Source organism: Psammomys obesus, unplaced genomic scaffold (assembly GCF_907164565.1).
Source record: "Psammomys obesus unplaced genomic scaffold, mPsaObe1.curated_primary_1811, whole genome shotgun sequence".
NCBI classification, from domain to species: domain Eukaryota; kingdom Metazoa; phylum Chordata; class Mammalia; order Rodentia; family Muridae; genus Psammomys; species Psammomys obesus.
Genome location: NW_026585504.1, coordinates 10,431,457 through 10,448,386, shown reverse-complemented (window position 1 = coordinate 10,448,386; position 16,930 = coordinate 10,431,457). Strand labels below are relative to the sequence as shown.

Sequence of the window (16,930 nt, the reverse complement as noted above, 5' to 3'; positions counted from 1 at the left end):
TCCATGGATGTCTCCATTTCTGAAACAGAAACATCTACTTTTACAGCTTTTAACTGTATTACTGAAATATCACCTCGTTCCCTGCTTCCTCAACATTAGTTTCAAATTCCGTTGTATGGAGCAATTAATTAATGCTATTGTGGAGGAAAAGTCCAACTGTGTTTTCAAATGCTGATTTCAGTTCCTTGAGATCTGGCTACCATCCCGCCATGGATATTGTTATAATGTTGACCTATCTCCTGTAAGCATGTGATGAGAAGGAATTTCCCCAATTATTCCTGATTGGCTAATTAAAAGGCCTATACGTAGGCAGGGCAGAAGGAGGTAGGCAAGACTAACGTTCAAGGGCTTTGAGGACAGAAGGATCATGAGAGAAAGAAACAGGAAGAGAAGGAAGAAGGAAGGAGAGTGGCCATGGTTAGCATGGAAAGAAGAACATGGCCAGCAAGGATGGAGGAAGCGGCCCAGATGAAGAATAAGCAAGTATTTATGAAATTCTGAGTGGGAGGGAGCCTGGGATGGGGCTGGGAGATAAAGGTAGTTTAGAGGGTTAATATCTGCCCTGTCCCAGGAAAGATAAGGCTATTCTAAAATCTATCAGGTGTCTCTGTCTTTTATTGATTATGATAGCAGGTGAGATATACCACTGTAATAATTATAGGCTAATAACAAACATTATTAGACCACACTTTTAAAAGAACTGCAACATGCTACTGTAGTACAGACAGCTTTTGCATGGATATCCCAATGTAGTTATCCTTTCTACCACTCCCAGCACACCCTGGTTGTTTTGCTATTAAAAACAACACTGCTGGCCAGCTAAGATGGTGTACAGCTTTAATTCTAGTACTCAGGAGGCAGAGTCAGGAGGACCTCCGTGAGTTCAAGGCCAGGCTGCTCTCTACAGCTGAGTTCCAGGCTATGTAGTGCTACACTGAGAGACTATCACAAAACAAACAACCCAATGTTGATTGGAGAGGGGGTGCATAATAATTCAATCGTGCACATAAAACTGTCAAAGAAGGAACTCAATGAAAGCTAACAGTCTGAGACTCTTGACTTACATGTGTGTACACGGAAGTTTCTGTAAGGCAAATGTCCTGAGTCCTGAGACTTTCAGGACTCACAGATTCAAACTTGATAATGAAAGTAGTTAAAGCAACCCACATTCCAAGAGTAGAATAAGGATGCGCTGATTCTCACACACACAAACACTACTTCTCCAACTGTAACATACAGGACACAGCTAATGTCTGCATATTACCTTGTATCTAGACAGTGGGGTTTTGGGGGGTTTTGTTTGTTTTTACATCTTAAAATTTTATGTTATATGTGTATGCACGGCATGAGGGTCATGGTGCCAGTAGAGGGGTGAACACAACTTGTGATAACTGGTTCTGTTCACCTATGATGTAGGTTCTGCCTATAGAACTCAGGTTGTCCAGTGTGACAACAAATACCTTTGCTTGCTGAGCCATCTTGCGGTTCTTTTTTTTTTTTTTTTTAATTCTAGCCAGCTTAAATTCTTATTACATAGTAATACAAGTAGGTTCAAAAGTAAAAATCTGCTACAAGTGGAAAAAAAAACTACATCTATAAAACGGAATCATTTTTATCTCTTACTTAAAAACAAACTAAGGACTGAAAATGCTGCTAGCATATACAATCTACTCAAATTACGCCTCCAATGCTTAGGTTTCAGGAGGCTATCCTTTTGATGATTTAAGTAACAAAGTATAGACAGTCTTTTCTTTTCTTTTTTTTCTTTCTTTGAGACTGGGTCTCTCTACACAGCCCTGGCTGTCCTGAAACTCACTCTGTAGACCAGGCTAAGCTCACACTCAGAGATCCAAATGCCAGTCTCTCTGGTGCTGGGATTTAAAACAAAGTGCTCTCCCACCAACCAAAAAAGAAAAAGCCGAGCATAGCGGCCCTTGCCTTTAACACTGGCTCTTGGGAGGCAGACTGTTTGAAGCTAGCCTGGTCTACAGAGTGAGTTCCAGGACAGTCAGGACTACACAAAAAAAACTTGTCTCAACAACAACAAAAAAGCATGTGCCATCACGCACAGCTCAGACAGTACTTTTAAGAACCTTGCTAGGGTTTTGCAAAGGGATGTAGGAATGGGTCACTATGAGGAGGAACAGCTCCGGAACACAAGGCTCCTCATAACTAGTCCAGGCATGTCAGCCTATCAAACCCACTGCTTTAGGCCCTATAAACTACATAGCACCAGGACATCAGCAAGATGGCTTTTAACTCATTCCCAGATCCTCTTTCTGCTCATGTAAAAGGTCATATGACTAAATGGCCAACAGAAAAGTCTGGATAATGGAAAGCAATGAGCCACCTTACTCACTTTAGTCCAGACCCTGTTTGGGGGATTTTCTTGTATGTGATAGTCTTTTTTAAAAAGATTTTATGAAAAAAAATTAAAAATAATTAAAAATAAAATTTTATAAGCATAAATCACTTATATGTAAGAATGAGTTTCATTATGATATTTACAAAGTTTTTTTTTAATTTATGTCTATTTTTAATGTGGTGGGGGAGGAATGTGCCTGTAAGTGCAGGTGTTCATAGAGACCAGAGGTATCAGATTCCATGGACTTGGAGTTACAGGAGGTTGTGAGATAACCTGGCATGGCTGCTGGGTGAGCAGCAAGCATTCTTCAGCACTGAGCCATCTCTCTAATCCTTACAATATTCTTGGAGACAGGGTCTCAGTATGCAGCTGAGCTGGTCTTGAGTTCACAAAGCAGAGACAGAATTCCCAACATAAGACAGACAGACAGACTAGGCAAAACAGTGAGGTCCAGATTCAGTGAGAGCCCTGACTCAACATAGGGAGAAAAGCAACGAGGACACTCAGCGTCAGCTTTGAGCCTGTACATTGACATTTACCCACACATGTGAGAACAAACAAACAGACAGACAGACTGACCATCGCCTTACCAGTTTGCTGTGAAGCATCTACCAGAAGCACAATTTTTGATCGGCTATCAGGACCTGCTGCATTTGTTTCTTTTTGAGTGGCCACGTTTTTCACCTGTGGTCTTTTGTTTTTTATATGTTGTTGTAAAAGCTGTGGCTAAGTTTAAACACACACAAAAGAAAAAGAAAAAAAAAGCAGTGAATGAGTGAATATATTAAGCATAAACTGCACATCCATTACAAAAGGCCTAAATGTACGCCATAAATCAGTGGTTCTTAGCTGGTTTGTGGAATTCATCACTGAAAGCCTCAGAGACTAAGCAGTGTGCCGTATGCACATTTACACGTATTTCTAGATAACCAGTAACACTATGATTAGTAAAATCTGAGTTCATTTTAGCTTTCACTTACATTTTTTTTTAAATCAGTTATTTACAATTAACAAGGTGTTAATACTGCCACATGAAGGGTTATACATTTTTACTTTAAAAGGTAATAAAAGCATAAAAAGTTAACCCTAATACTAAATTTAGGCTCATAAGAAAGATGAGCAAAATATTTCTGTCTTGGAGTCTAAACAAAAACATATTTAAAAGCTGATTTCTTTCTTCAGTTTTTACAAAATGAGAGTATTATTCCTCAATAGTAATTTACACACTAGTACTCTGAATTTAACTTCAAATTTCTGAAACTGCTGGGAAGGCATTCTGAGAAATCTCTTTCTTTCAACACCCAATTATATACTACTATCTTGCTTTTTAGTACCTATTTCCTTTCATTCTTGGCAGTACCAAAGAAGAGTACCCTTGACCCACAATGTTTCCAAGTCAAATATTTTTCAAAATAATTTCTGCTACTTGTTTTTAATTTTTAAAAATTATGTGAAAAGGCAGTGAAGCCTTTTTTACTGAGGAAATTAACTAACAGACTCTGGAGGGAGTGACAGTTCTCAATGGTCGTAACAGCAGAGAAATGTCTTCCACAAGTGCAACAGCACTCACTGATTATAGACACGCTTTTCTTAGAGCTTCAGGATAAGCCCTCAGTGGAAGAGCAGCCAGGATTAACTTTACATCGTGTGTGTGTGTGTGTGTGTGTGTGTGTGTATGTATGTATCTATCTATCTATCTAAAACCTAAGCCAAGTGCTGGCCTTGCACAGAAGTGGCTTCGTCACTTATTTGTGTTTTACAACTGCTGTTCCTACTAACAATTCAGAAGATAGACATTGAGGTTGGAGGGATCTGAGGAACCACTAAGGTTATTTTTCATTCTCCTGCTGATTTCACAAGACTGGAACAGCTTGAGGTACATTAACATTCAACCACATGATCCATTTAAATGTTGGCATTGCCACTGTGCAATTTTAGAACTAAGCTAAAATAACTTAAAAATAATTGTACATTATGTTTATGCAAAACTCTCTGAATGATCATGAAGATGACTTGAAATTACATTATCAATCAAGAGTGAGGGACAATGACTATCACAAGAAAAAATTGTTTTTAAAATAATATGCCTATAATACTTTCTATAAATGATGACTACTTGCAGCAAATTAAGCATTAAAGGCCAATGGGTACAGTAGTAAATTACTTTTACTAGCATTAACAACAGAAATATTTTATTTAAAAACCACACACAAAGAAAGTGGCCACTCACTTTTGGCACTACTGGCCCTCTATTGCCATTCCTGCTCCGATGACTTGACAACGGGAAGGCCTGCCCCAGCTGATTTGGACGCTCTGTGCATTCTGCGGTTATGGCATTGACAGTGTTTGCAGCCTGGAAGGTGCTGGAGTAAGGTGCAGGGAAAGGGTGATAGAAGCCCATAACTTGGGCACAGGGGGCCGGCATCAGCTGGTAATAGGTGTACTCTGCGGAAACAGGTGGCTGAGCAGATATAATGGGGTAGGCAAGGTAGGGTCCAGTAGGGCTTGGGCTGGGCTGCTGCCATCGTATATCATTATTATATAAAGGAAATTGTCTGCAAAACAAAACAAAACAGAAAGAAAATCTATTGATGAGTCTAAGAGTAATAGTTAAAGCAGAACCAACAGTAAAGACATACAGAACAGTGCCTTCACAATAATTCTAGGGAAGGGCTAACCTAATATCACCAAGTTTCTTTGCTGTCACTAGAGATGACCTGCACGTGTAGTAACAATGGGCCTGAGAGTATAAAGGAATCCAGCCTGCGAGCTTGTGCATTCCACATCCCTTTACTGTTTGCAAACCTGCGCTCAAGCTCTTCAAGATCTGTTTGCCTAAAAGAGAAACCCCTAGCTCCCGTCTACAGCTCACAGTCTGTGAGCATGCCCACAACTATGCTTGTGGGTATTATGATCCTTACATAGAGGCCCCCAACACCTTTCCTTACCCTAAGCATTTAGCCAACTCAGGTCTTATCCTGGCTTCTCTCCTTGGCAACTAAAGCTCCATGTCCAAAAATTTTAGGAAGAAGACTTCCCTGATACCTTTGTCCTGTATTCAGTTCCTACAGAACACCAGCAAGACGCTGCCCTTGGACTAGGACTTTTTCACAGGGTCGTCTGGTGGCCTCACGAATCACACATCCAGAATTATGTGTGCCACAAGGGGCTGTGGACATGTGGAAGTGCTTTGGCCCACAGACGATTGTGCAGAGGCACAAAGCCATGGAGCTTCAACCATTTATTCCACGGTGCCGAGAAATGCAGTTTCCTGTATGTGGCATAACTGGAAACGGGCTGAAAGTGCATCTATGTGTCAATCAATAAAGTGCAGCAGTGAGAGTCCTATCAGATGGCTGCAAGGGTCAGCAAGCACACTGCGACAATCACACGTCCTACTCTAGGTGCCACCAGGCTCATGCTATCTGAGCTGCTGGAAGTTTGCCAGATTAGGAAAACCAGCAGATGTGCATACTCACCAACTATGACACCTCAACGTCTGTCCCTCATGTTTTCTTCTAGTGCCAGACTCCATCCTGGCAGTCATGAGATTAAGTACCTAATCTCAAAAAATGGTTTACGTTGTACATATGCCTTGGCTCACTATACGTCAATATATTTCATTGACGTACTCAGAAAAAAAATCCATTTCATCTTAGAAAGAATAAGAAAATAATACATGTTGACAGCTTTCAAATTTCCGCATAGTTTACTTCCTCTTACAAAACACAAATAAGTAATTAAAGTTTGAAAGCTGCAGAAGAAAAAGACTAATGTACTTTGCCAAGTTCTATACCCCCACCAATAAAGAATGAAGAAATTACCTGTTGGGCTGGCTCTCCTGAACAAACGGGTAACAGGTAATCAGGTAACTGGGGACTGGAGTTGGCTCGACAGCAGAAACACTTCCATCATCACTTGGGAGAGCCATAGGGAGCACAAAGGCTTCCAGATTCTTCTTCTGAGGGATAAATGGCTCTACTTCAGCGGAAAGCTTGACATTCTTCAGAGAGAAAACAGAAAGCATGGGTTACAAATGAACAGCGCATGCAAACTTGGCACTTATAAAGAGTCTCTACAAACAATACCCACAGCACAGGTGGAAGGAACAACATCAATTTGAAGTAAGCAAACAACCAATAAAACAAGAAAGGGCCTCTCAAAAGTCAACACTGCAGTGAAATCATTTCTTATGCAATCGAGCTGCTAAAATAATCAAGAGTATAAGAAACTCACACCTCAGATCGAAAAATAAAATAGTAGTAAGAAATCTAGCTCTTTGGACAGAACTGTATTTCTTGCTAATTTTGTAAGGGGGCTAAGTCATTCAGCTCAAGTTCTGAAAAAAATTACATTTCTTTGAGTAGTTGAAAAAGTAGTCTATTTCTGCCCACTGCAGGAAATTAAGTTCCATATCATTAAATTACAATGAAGAGAAATGGCTAAGATGAGTCAAAAACATAAGAGGAAAATCATGTTTAATAGTTAAACTTGGAGGAGAAAAAATTAAGAGTAACTTTGGAGAGTAACTTTTCCCAGTAGACAGCAGAACACACCAATGTGACCCTAACGTGGACTTCCATCTTAGTCTCCTTGGTTCCTGTGTATCTTTCCTGTAATACAGTTCTAGACAGTTAAAAGCCTATAAAACTCTACTCTGGAAAAATATAAACGGGGAAAAATATTAAGAAAATAAGCTCCATAACTATCCAGACAGAAACACACTCTTAGAGAGAATGGAGCTGTGACTGCGTAGAGGAACCTGGAGACTCAGGGGTCCCTGAAAAGTTCTGTATCTTAATTAGAGGAACTTAAAAGCCATTCAACTTGTTACCAAGTTATTCATTGATTTCAGCAATTTTCTACAAGTTTTATTTAACAAATTTAAGTTTTTAAAACATAATGGCTACAGGAGGTGGGTACAGGGGCTCATACCTTTATTCCTAGCCCTCATAAGACTGGAGCAGGAGGATTGCCATGAGCCTGAGACCAGCCTGGGAAAACTAGTGAGTTCCAATCAGCCCAGGATATAACAAGACCCTGTCTCCCCCCCAAAAAAAAGGGGGGGAGGAGATTGGGAGAGACTGGAAGTCTAGTTCAGTTGGCAGAGTACTTACCTAGCAGGCGTGAAGCCTTAGGTTCAGTTCCTAGCACCACATGAATTGGGCAAGGTGGTACACATTTGGAATCCCAGCACTTGAGAGGTAGAAAATCAGGGGGATCATGAGTTCAAAATCATCTGACCTCTGCTACAGAATTCAATGCCAACCTGGGTTAAAGAATGCCTCAAAAACAAACAACAACAAAAATCTATGGTATATTTTTTTAAAGTCAGAATGTTAACTATGTAAATTTACAAACTAAAAAATACTAAACACTTTTCTAATAAAACAAGGTTGGTGAAATGCAAGACAACATTTCAACCACTCAAAACAATTACCTTAAGAAAATAATAGTCCTAATGACGACTACTAAATGTTCTTACTAAATTCATTAAGGTGACGTTTGATAAAAGGTCCCACAAAAAAAAATAGGTCTCTTTAATTATAAAAGAAATAATAAATGCATGAAAATGTGAAGGCAAGGAGTTACTTAGAAAATCCAAATGACCCATAAACTGTCCGGGGCACATCTGAGAAAGTCCTGTTACAGTGGGAAGATTGCAGCCACAGCAGTACCAACCCCACCCCTCCTCCCAACCTGCCCCACTGCACATGGAGTCTGCATTCACACCACTAACCAACCCTGAAGGAGCAAGAACACATACATCTTGTGACTATGAGAGCTACGGATGGTTTCCTGAGATACAACTCAGGCCAAATACCGGCAAGTGTTAGAGAGATGGCCATTTTCACCCAGCCACCCATTAAAGCTAAACACTGATATACAACATACCAACAGATGACTTCTTACTCAGAAAAAGAAACTGACTTCCAACAACAGTGCAGATTATGAAAACTCATGCTACAAAGTTTATATGTATACACACAAAAAGGAGTAATCCGATCCTAATTACACTAAGATGTAACTTTTTGGATAACCTTGAAAGATCAGAGTCCTCAACATGGAAGAGCTGTAAGAATTTGGACTAATGTTTATTAGTGTTTCATAAAGCAAGGACTATGAGTACACAGAAGAGTCTATAATGAAGAAAGGAGTCATAGTAACTCACTATAAAAAGCTTTCCTGACTCCTCTTCTGTGCCCCCTACAAAAACCAACAACAAAGTCATCAACCACAAAGCAGCCAGCAGCTGGAGAGAAGGCTCAGAGGTTAAGAGCACTGGCTGCTCTTCCAGAGGTCCTGAGTTTAATTCCCAGCAACCACATGGTGGCTCACAACCATCTATAATGAGGTCTGGTGCCCTCTTTTAGCCTGCAGGTGTACGTGCAGGCAGAACACTGTATACATAATAAATAAGTAAATCTTAAAACAAGCAAACAAACAAACAAAAACCCAAAGCAACTACTTTGGTAACAAATTCAAATTCTTGTGCAGATCAAAGTTGCAACAAACTTTACCCACGGCTAATTTGTACTTTGTATAAACATGTTATGACCCCAGGTAACTTGTTCAGAATGTCTGGCTACTTAAGCTGCTGTGTGCACACAGGCGTTCAGGCACACACATGCACACGTGAAGAGACGCACACATGAATGCATCTCTGAAGACTAAGGCTCGTACTGGTTTCTGCTCTAAGCAGTGTTAGATACTAAAGTTCAACAAAGAAGGTCACAAACATTGAAATAACCCTTTGTTTTTTAGCAAAGAAAAAGAGAAACCGCTGTAGTCAGCAGATGCACAGGCAGAAGACGGCACCAGAAGGAACAGACCGACAGCTTCCCCTACAGTTCCAGCTTTACATGTTCTCCGAACATGTGACTTTGGAGCCTTCAAAGATCTGCCATACATCTAAACAAACAGCCCAAAAAGCAATGCTGAAGGCAAACAATGCTTTAAAATCCAATGTCAAAATGTAAATTTTTAATAAAAATCAAAGAAAAGTGTCTTTGACAATATTGAAAATTTAGACTAGTTACTTGACATATTATTCCTCAACTTGAATGTCCATGTTTTAGTCACTAATTTTTATTGCTATTTTTAAAAAGTGTCTCACTATTCGCAAACTAGCCTTGAACTCATGATCCTCCTGCCTCATTCTCTCATAGGTTTGCCCCACTACATCAAGATAATGATCTATAGACTTACATACATGTATTTAAAGGTTTCTTTCCTTTTCAGTCATACATATGTATGTATGACTATTTGTGGTTATGTGCAGCAAGAGGGGTAGAGTTCTGTGGAGCTGGAGTTTAAGGTGGTTGTGTGCCACCCTATGTGGGTGCTGGGAGTTGAACTTGGGTGCACTGAGGAGTCCTATGCTCTCTTAACCACTGAGCCATCTCTCCAACCCCTTATTACCTGCATTGTGAGAAAAATAAATTTTACAGAAGTGAACTGTTATCTTACTGTAAGGAAAATGCAAGTAGGGGATGCAGACACGGTCAGCAGTTGAGAGCACCGGCTGCCCTTCCAGAGGACCCAGGTTCAACTACACAGAGCTTCACAACTGTCTGTAACTCCAGTTTTAGGGTGTCCGATGCCCTCTTCTGGTCCCTACAGGCACCAGGCATGCATATGTGCACAGACGTACATGCAGCCAAAACACTCATATACATAAGAAAAGTAATAAAAGATATAAAGTGTGAACTACAATGACTGTATAACCATTCTTACATTTCTGTCTGCTTCAAACACCAAGATCAGTGGTAAAATTATCTTTTACACATTATTTCAGAATTTCCTAAATCAATGAAAAATCTAATTCTACCTGTTAAAACACTTATGCATTTCACTTATTTTTATTGTTGTACCTATTAAAGCAAATGTCAATAATAAAATGTCAGTTATACAAATAATCTAGAAAGGCAAGGATGCTATCAGAGCATCCTTAAGTAGTTCAGTGGGACCACAGGGGCCTAGATGACAACCACACGGTCAGGAGCTCCAAAGGCACTGTACCAAGGCAGGCAAGGAACACAGGCAGAGAGCACTCAGAAGCACACAGCAGCAGAGAATGCAAGCTCAACTCCTCAGAGAAGCCTCAGAGAGAATGCAAATAATCTCCCAGATTAAGCGACAGAAAAGTGACACCCACCTAAAGTCAAAACTGAAGTAGAACATAATGAGCCATTCTCCCACAGAGAAACTTCAGAGCATGTACCACACACCCACAGGAAGAGACAATGGAACCTCCACACCCCATGTTAAGGTGGAAATGCATCAACCACTAAGGGCTTCTCACACCTCATGTACAGATAAACCAAGTGCTAGGGGAGGATGAATGAAGCCTCGGACACCTGCTGGCTCCGCTGTCTAAGAGTGAACCGCTTGCCAAGAAAAACTGCAGCAAGCGTCAGTGTTCAAGACTTCAGAGGACACCAAGGAAACGGGCAGGGGTTTACACAGTAGAGCCCACTGACCTCCCAACCCACACACTTTTCCACGGGACTACTACTGTCTATACAACTTGATGGTGTTTTATTAAAAAAAAAAAAAAAAGCACCCTTTAACATGTAATATTAATTTTCATAGTATCTAACATCAATTTCTGCTTTTACACTCATTTTCTTTCTTGGTTTACATAAGTTTTTCCCCCAACGTCTTGCCTTGGATGGATAATTTATTTCCTTTTAAACTACATAACACAGAGTATTAATGACTACACTTCTGTGTCAGAACACAACTGCAGTCATGCCTCATAGTTTTACAGGTGATAATGTGGTTACGCTTTTCTAATAACCTATCATCCTATTTTTTGTCTGTTTTTGACCTTTGGTATTTAGCTAATATTTTTCTAATGAATTGTCATTTTGGTTTTTGTTTTGTTTTGTTTTGTTTTTGACATAAGGGCTTGAAATATCTTTTTAAATCTCCAAATGTTTTCTCTAAATGAACACACTCTCTGATTAAGAGTATTATTCTAAAAATACAGTACGTCTGTTAACTTCCCGTGAAAATGTCAGTTGTGTGACCGGAAAACAAAGGTTTTATCGGAACACTTACATTACAGTTGTCCCTCACTGCCCAAGGCGGGTTCCACGGATGCGCAGGTCTGGAGTTAGCGTGGTACTTACAGACAGGGCAGGCACATGTGTGCTGTGTATCTGTCTCTCCGCTACTTACAGCAGTTACCAAATCCAAGGGCTACGTAAGTAGCTCCTATGCTGTGCTGGTTAGGGCACGAGGACACAAGCCTGCACATGTTTAGTACAGACTCAACTTTTCCCGCAAAGTACTGCTGACCCAGCTGCTTGTCTGAGAGGTGGAGCACGCAGATGCGGAAAACTGGCTATGCGCTGAGTTTGGAGTGTCGCTACACACAGTTAACACAATTTTGTATCTGTTCACGTGCATGTGTGGTGTGTATATGGAAATGTGGCTAGGAGGCTTTCGGGAACTGTTCTTTCCTTTCTCCCCAGGTTCCAGGTCTGCAGACTTGGTGGCAACTGCTTTTACCCACTGAACCACCTCAGCAGCCCAGTTTTACATTCTTATTTGTGACAAAACTACACCAAGTGCCAGGCATTCAGTGCACTTGTGTTTCTAGGAATGAAAGAGGAGAATAATCAGTGATTTCTGTAGATCCTTCTAGAAGACTGTACCGAATGCACTGAAGTTAAGATGACTTTAGAGTACTGGGACACTATAAAACAGCCTGTGAACCTCAGGGTCCTGTCACTTCCACGCTCATTATTTATTTAAAAATTCCAAAACAGTCCTAGGTTTCCTAAAAACAGACCCTGAATCTCTATAAACAAATGAAATTCATAATTCATTCCTCACATCCCTTTACACAGCTTTATTATCATCATCATTAGTATTACTGAGCAAGGAGAGGCCATGGAGGCAGGCAGATCAGTAAAGTTCCTGTGGGAGCACAAAGACTTGAATTTAGCACCCAGTGAAAAAGCCAGTGCAGAGGTAGGGCCCTGTAATCCCAGAGCTGCCAGGGAGAGGCAGGAGGACCCTGGGGCTTGCTGGCCAGCCAGTCTAGCTCCATCAGTGAGCTCTGTGTCACAAAAGTAAGGTAAAGAGTAACTGAGGACAATACCTGCCCAATTTTGCTTGACCTCTGACCTCTACATCCACACTATACAAGTAAATTTACCTCGTGACTCTGGCAGTTAACATTTGAGCTATTTATTTTGAGCTGATACACCTGGTAAAAGAGGACACACCTGAGAGGCGCTTCTGGCTGTAAGATGAACTCAGTGAGGGCTATCCATCTAGCACTAGAGCAACAATGACTTCCTCCTTATACACATGGACAAGACATATCTTTTCATAAAGAGAGCTTATGTGAACGATGAATTATAAATATGGCATTAATGCCTTCAGATACAAAAGTTTAGATTTAAGTTACCCTTGTGCAGTCCTCCAAGGATTTATTAATTAGGTTAACTCGAAATGCAACAAGTCTATGCGTACAATTATGAAAAAAAACTAACTTACGTGAACTGCTAGGCACTACAACAGTTAAAGCTCTGGGCATTTTCGGAAATTCTGACTATAAGCCAAACCAAAACATTGGGGGGGGGGTAGGAATTTGGCACATACCACAAATACTTCTTGAGGGCTCTTTACCTATCTAAATACTGTTTAGTCCTTCTCCCACTGCAGGCCAGGCTGAAGCAAGAGGTACTGGAGGGAAACAAATCACCTTCGATGTAAAATACTTCCACATGGCTTTCTTCTAGCTCTTGGACTTCCAAGGGTTTTAGGAGATGGTGGAGTTTGACGGATGACAGAGGAGGCGACTCTCTAAATAGTCTGGTACAGTTGCTCTTAGGATAATCACACGCAGAGAGCTATGCTAAATGTTGCCACCTAAATAGGTAATTACATTTCCTCTAAGATGAAAGGCGCTGTTAGTACACGCATGCATTACTGGTTCCTGAGTGTCCATGAAGGACCAAAACGTCCCACCCTTTCATTACAGACGCACATGCAAGGAAATGTCCTTTTCCTTTGTCAAGGTTTGATTTTTTTTTTTTTTCAGAATTATTTTCACAAATAACGTTTTAACTAAATTTGCTACAAGCTGTAACAGAATACTCTGGGCCACAGCAAAGTGTGTATTTACCAAGACGTCCAGCATCAATTTTTCCTTCGGTAATTTGCACTCCTTAATGAAAAAAAAAAAAGACTTGTATTCGCATGAAGCTTTTCGTTCCGTTTAAATTAAAGTCTGTGTGGCAAGGCTCTGTGCAAAGTGCTGAGGCAGGAAGATCGCCCCTAAAAGATCTAGGGGGAAAAAAATTGAAAAGAGGGCAATTCAAAATCAAAACTGTCATTAACTACACACAGGCATATACAGGAACTTGGGAGATGGCTTGTCGTTTGTTCGAGTTAATTAACTATTCGCAAAACTAACAGGCAAGTAAGTCATCCGTGTTCCTTCTCCCTTCAATTATGTCACTGACTGACCAAGGCCCTGGGAGAGGAGACTCGGCAGTGAACAAAAATTAGACTCAATCAAATTAAGTCGTTTCCAGAGAAGCTGTAAAACGCTGGGGGGAGGGGGAGGAGGAAGCATGACATTATTCTCTTAAGTTATTTTTCACACTGTCATTAGCTCTTCCTCCCGGCACTTCCAGCAAGAATTCGATGCAATCAAAGACTCAAGAGGGCACTGATGGAACTACTGTGCGCATACGAAAATGGGCTCAAAATGAACTCTCGCTCCGTTTTCAAAAAGGATAGTTATTTGCAAAATAACTAGGTAGGAAAGCAAGGGGAAACCACGGTAGCCTCTTCACAAAAAGGAATACACTCCAGAACGTTAACAAGGGCGACGCTGGTCGCCGCCGAGCACGGACCGGCCGCGGTCCACCTCTCCCGGCCTTCCAGCGGAGGCGGCCCGGCCGGCCCGGAGGCCCGGGGGCAGCCGGGGAGCTCGCGTACCTGCTCGGCCGGCGCTCGGTCCATGGCGCCGGCGACGGGCGCCGGCTCTAGTCGGTGTGCGCAGCGCCGCGGGCCGCTTTCGCCATGGCCCCCCGCTCGGTCCCGCCGGACTCCGTCCGCTCCGTACCGCCGGCCCGACGCCGACTCGGCTACGCCACTGGCCGGGGAGGCGGCTCCAGCTCGCGGCGGTGGAGGCGGCGGCGGCCGCCCCGGGGAGGGATCATCTGGGACGGAAGCCGAGCGGGGCCGAAAGGACCGAGGCGCAGTAGGAAATGGAGGCGCGCGGGGGGCGGGGAGGGGGAGGCGGGGACTGGCAGGGAGCGACCGGAACTGGGGGAGCTGGCGGGCGGCCAAGGCCAAGGGCACTGCCTAGGTGGGTGTCCCAAGCTACACTCCTCCCAGCGTGGTTTAACTAGGTGAGTTGGGCCGCCTCGAACCCGGGGCGCCGGTGTTCAGTTTGCCGGGACCTCAGAAATTCTTCAGGAGCCAAAACCAACTAGGGATGTTGGAAAAGCTTGTAGCTGCTCACTAGACCTGTGATCCTGCCTGGACTTTGAAAAAAATAGACAACAGTCTTGCCCTCAGAAAAGCACACACATAAATGCACACAGAGAGTAGCCGTGGAAAAGAAGCCCTGTTAAAAAGCTCCAAAAATGATTAATTAACGTCATTATCCAGGTGCGGACTCACATCTAGCCTCAATTCCAGGTTCTTTCTAGCCATCTCAAACCCCATTTGTACCAGAATCAGAATAACTATCCAAGAAGTGATTATCCACTCCTCTGCTTTCCCTGTGTTCCTTTTAATCCTCAGATCATCAACTCCTTAAAGACAGAGTCAGTCTCGAAACTGGATCCTGCTGTTAAGACACCTCTGGGGAGTTAGCCTCCAACACACAAGCTCTCCAGAAGAGCCCTGGCCTGATAAAGTGAATCGGCTGAACTATATATACCTCAGTAAAGAAAGAGAATAGACTTGGCTACCGTTTGGGTCATGGGTGAGCGGATCAAGGTCCAGAAAAGCGAAAGAAAAGGCTAAGAAAACTGCTTCGTCATCACACTTCAGGACAGGGTAGTAAGGCCTAGAATTGCCTTTTTGGTTAGCCCAGGTTATGAATCTGCCAGGAGAGGCTGGTGAAGTTCCTCACCAAGCTGTTCTGGAAGCCGAATATGTCAAGAAGACATACGAAGGCTGGGATGCAAACAACATGGTGAAGAATCATTTATGCTTGCACACGGAAAGTTTCCTGTGTTTGGTTTCATTCTTCCGCCACATACACACTTTTATTTTAATTGCACACGCATTTGCGTTAAAAATGTGCAAGCCGTGCAATGTTACATTTAGAGTCTAGCACACACCCTTGCTCGGGATTCAGTGACTGCAGAAGGAATTTAAGGTTGTTCCACAAAACGAAGCTATTTATATAAGGTAGTTACATAAGCCAGCAGATGCTCACCCTCCTTCCCAACAGAAAGATGAAATGAACCGTGTCCCTTCTGGTGGTCTTTAGCTGCGAGACACCCCCATGTGAGTAAAAAGTCACAAATGTACCATAGTATTTGAGGTTTCCCCCTTCTTCCAAGGATCTGCAAGAGGAAATTTAAATGCAGAACTTCTAAATTTCTTTCCACATTATATGATTTTTGTGAGTGAAATTGTTCTTGCTGAGACTCTTCTAAGTCTAATATACATGTAAATTACAAGAATTACAGAAACAAGTGTCACAGTACCATATTAATTTAATGTAATCCTAAAAAGGATGGCTATGGGGGTTGGAAAAAATATTAAATCTATGAAGAAAACAAAGAAGTGATATATTTGCATCATTTGCAAGTGATACAAATGACTTATTTCATTTATCAACAAATGTTAATATATTCAAGGTGTCAAGTACAATGGTAATTCTGGAGGTACAGAAATTAATAAGACACGGTGAGGGCAAGATACACACACACACACACACACACACACACACACACAGCAAGTGCTTCCAAAAGAGACATATTGTGACAAAGAAGTTCAGTAAGGATGGGGATTGAAACCAGAGAAGGTGGGTCTGAAAGAACAAAGTCTAAACAGATCAAGCAAGCACTGTAATGGAACTGAGGTCACTGTTCCAGCTGCTTGGTAGGAATTATGCAAGCTTATGGCTGCCTGGGCTAGATAGTTAGGCAAAGGCTAGCTTGAAATTTAACATTCTAGTTCAAAATAAAGAATAAAAGGGGACAGGTTGCTGGAGATATAATTCAGTGGTGGCCTCCATGCCTAGCATACATGAGGACATAGGTTCAACCCCTAGCAGGGCACCAAAACACACATACAGAGAGAGACAGACAGACAGAGAAACATATGAACAAGCTCTCTGAGGAATTTGGAGATGCAGGATACAAAAACCACTAAAAGAAACTGACCTCCAATGGAAGTAGAGACAGTCCAATGTGACAGAAGGAAAGGAAGAAAAGATACCTTATGGCTAGAGTTGTACTTACTCTAAGCTTAGTGTCCAGAGTTAAAAAGATGAGGTTTAGTAGCTTTTGTTTTCTCCTTAAAATAGAATGCAAGGTTATCTGCTGAGGGTGAGGGTGAGAGTGGTGGGAG

The 16,930-nt window shown here is 41.9% G+C and overlaps 1 protein-coding gene across 1 annotated transcript in view; it reads right to left on the bottom strand.

Annotated features, from left to right (window-relative positions):
- Positions 1-14,530, bottom strand: part of Secisbp2l (SECIS binding protein 2 like) — a 48,123-nt gene extending 33,593 nt beyond the window's left edge. The window contains exons 1-4 of the mRNA XM_055620093.1: positions 14,333-14,530; positions 6,190-6,368; positions 4,596-4,920; positions 2,956-3,091 (exon numbers count right to left, since the gene is read on the bottom strand). Coding sequence (XP_055476068.1) covers positions 2,956-3,091; positions 4,596-4,920; positions 6,190-6,368; positions 14,333-14,356 — 664 coding nt within the window. The 5' untranslated portion in view covers positions 14,357-14,530. The remainder of the gene's footprint in view (positions 1-2,955; positions 3,092-4,595; positions 4,921-6,189; positions 6,369-14,332) is intronic.
- Between the last annotated feature and the right edge of the window lie 2,400 nt (positions 14,531-16,930).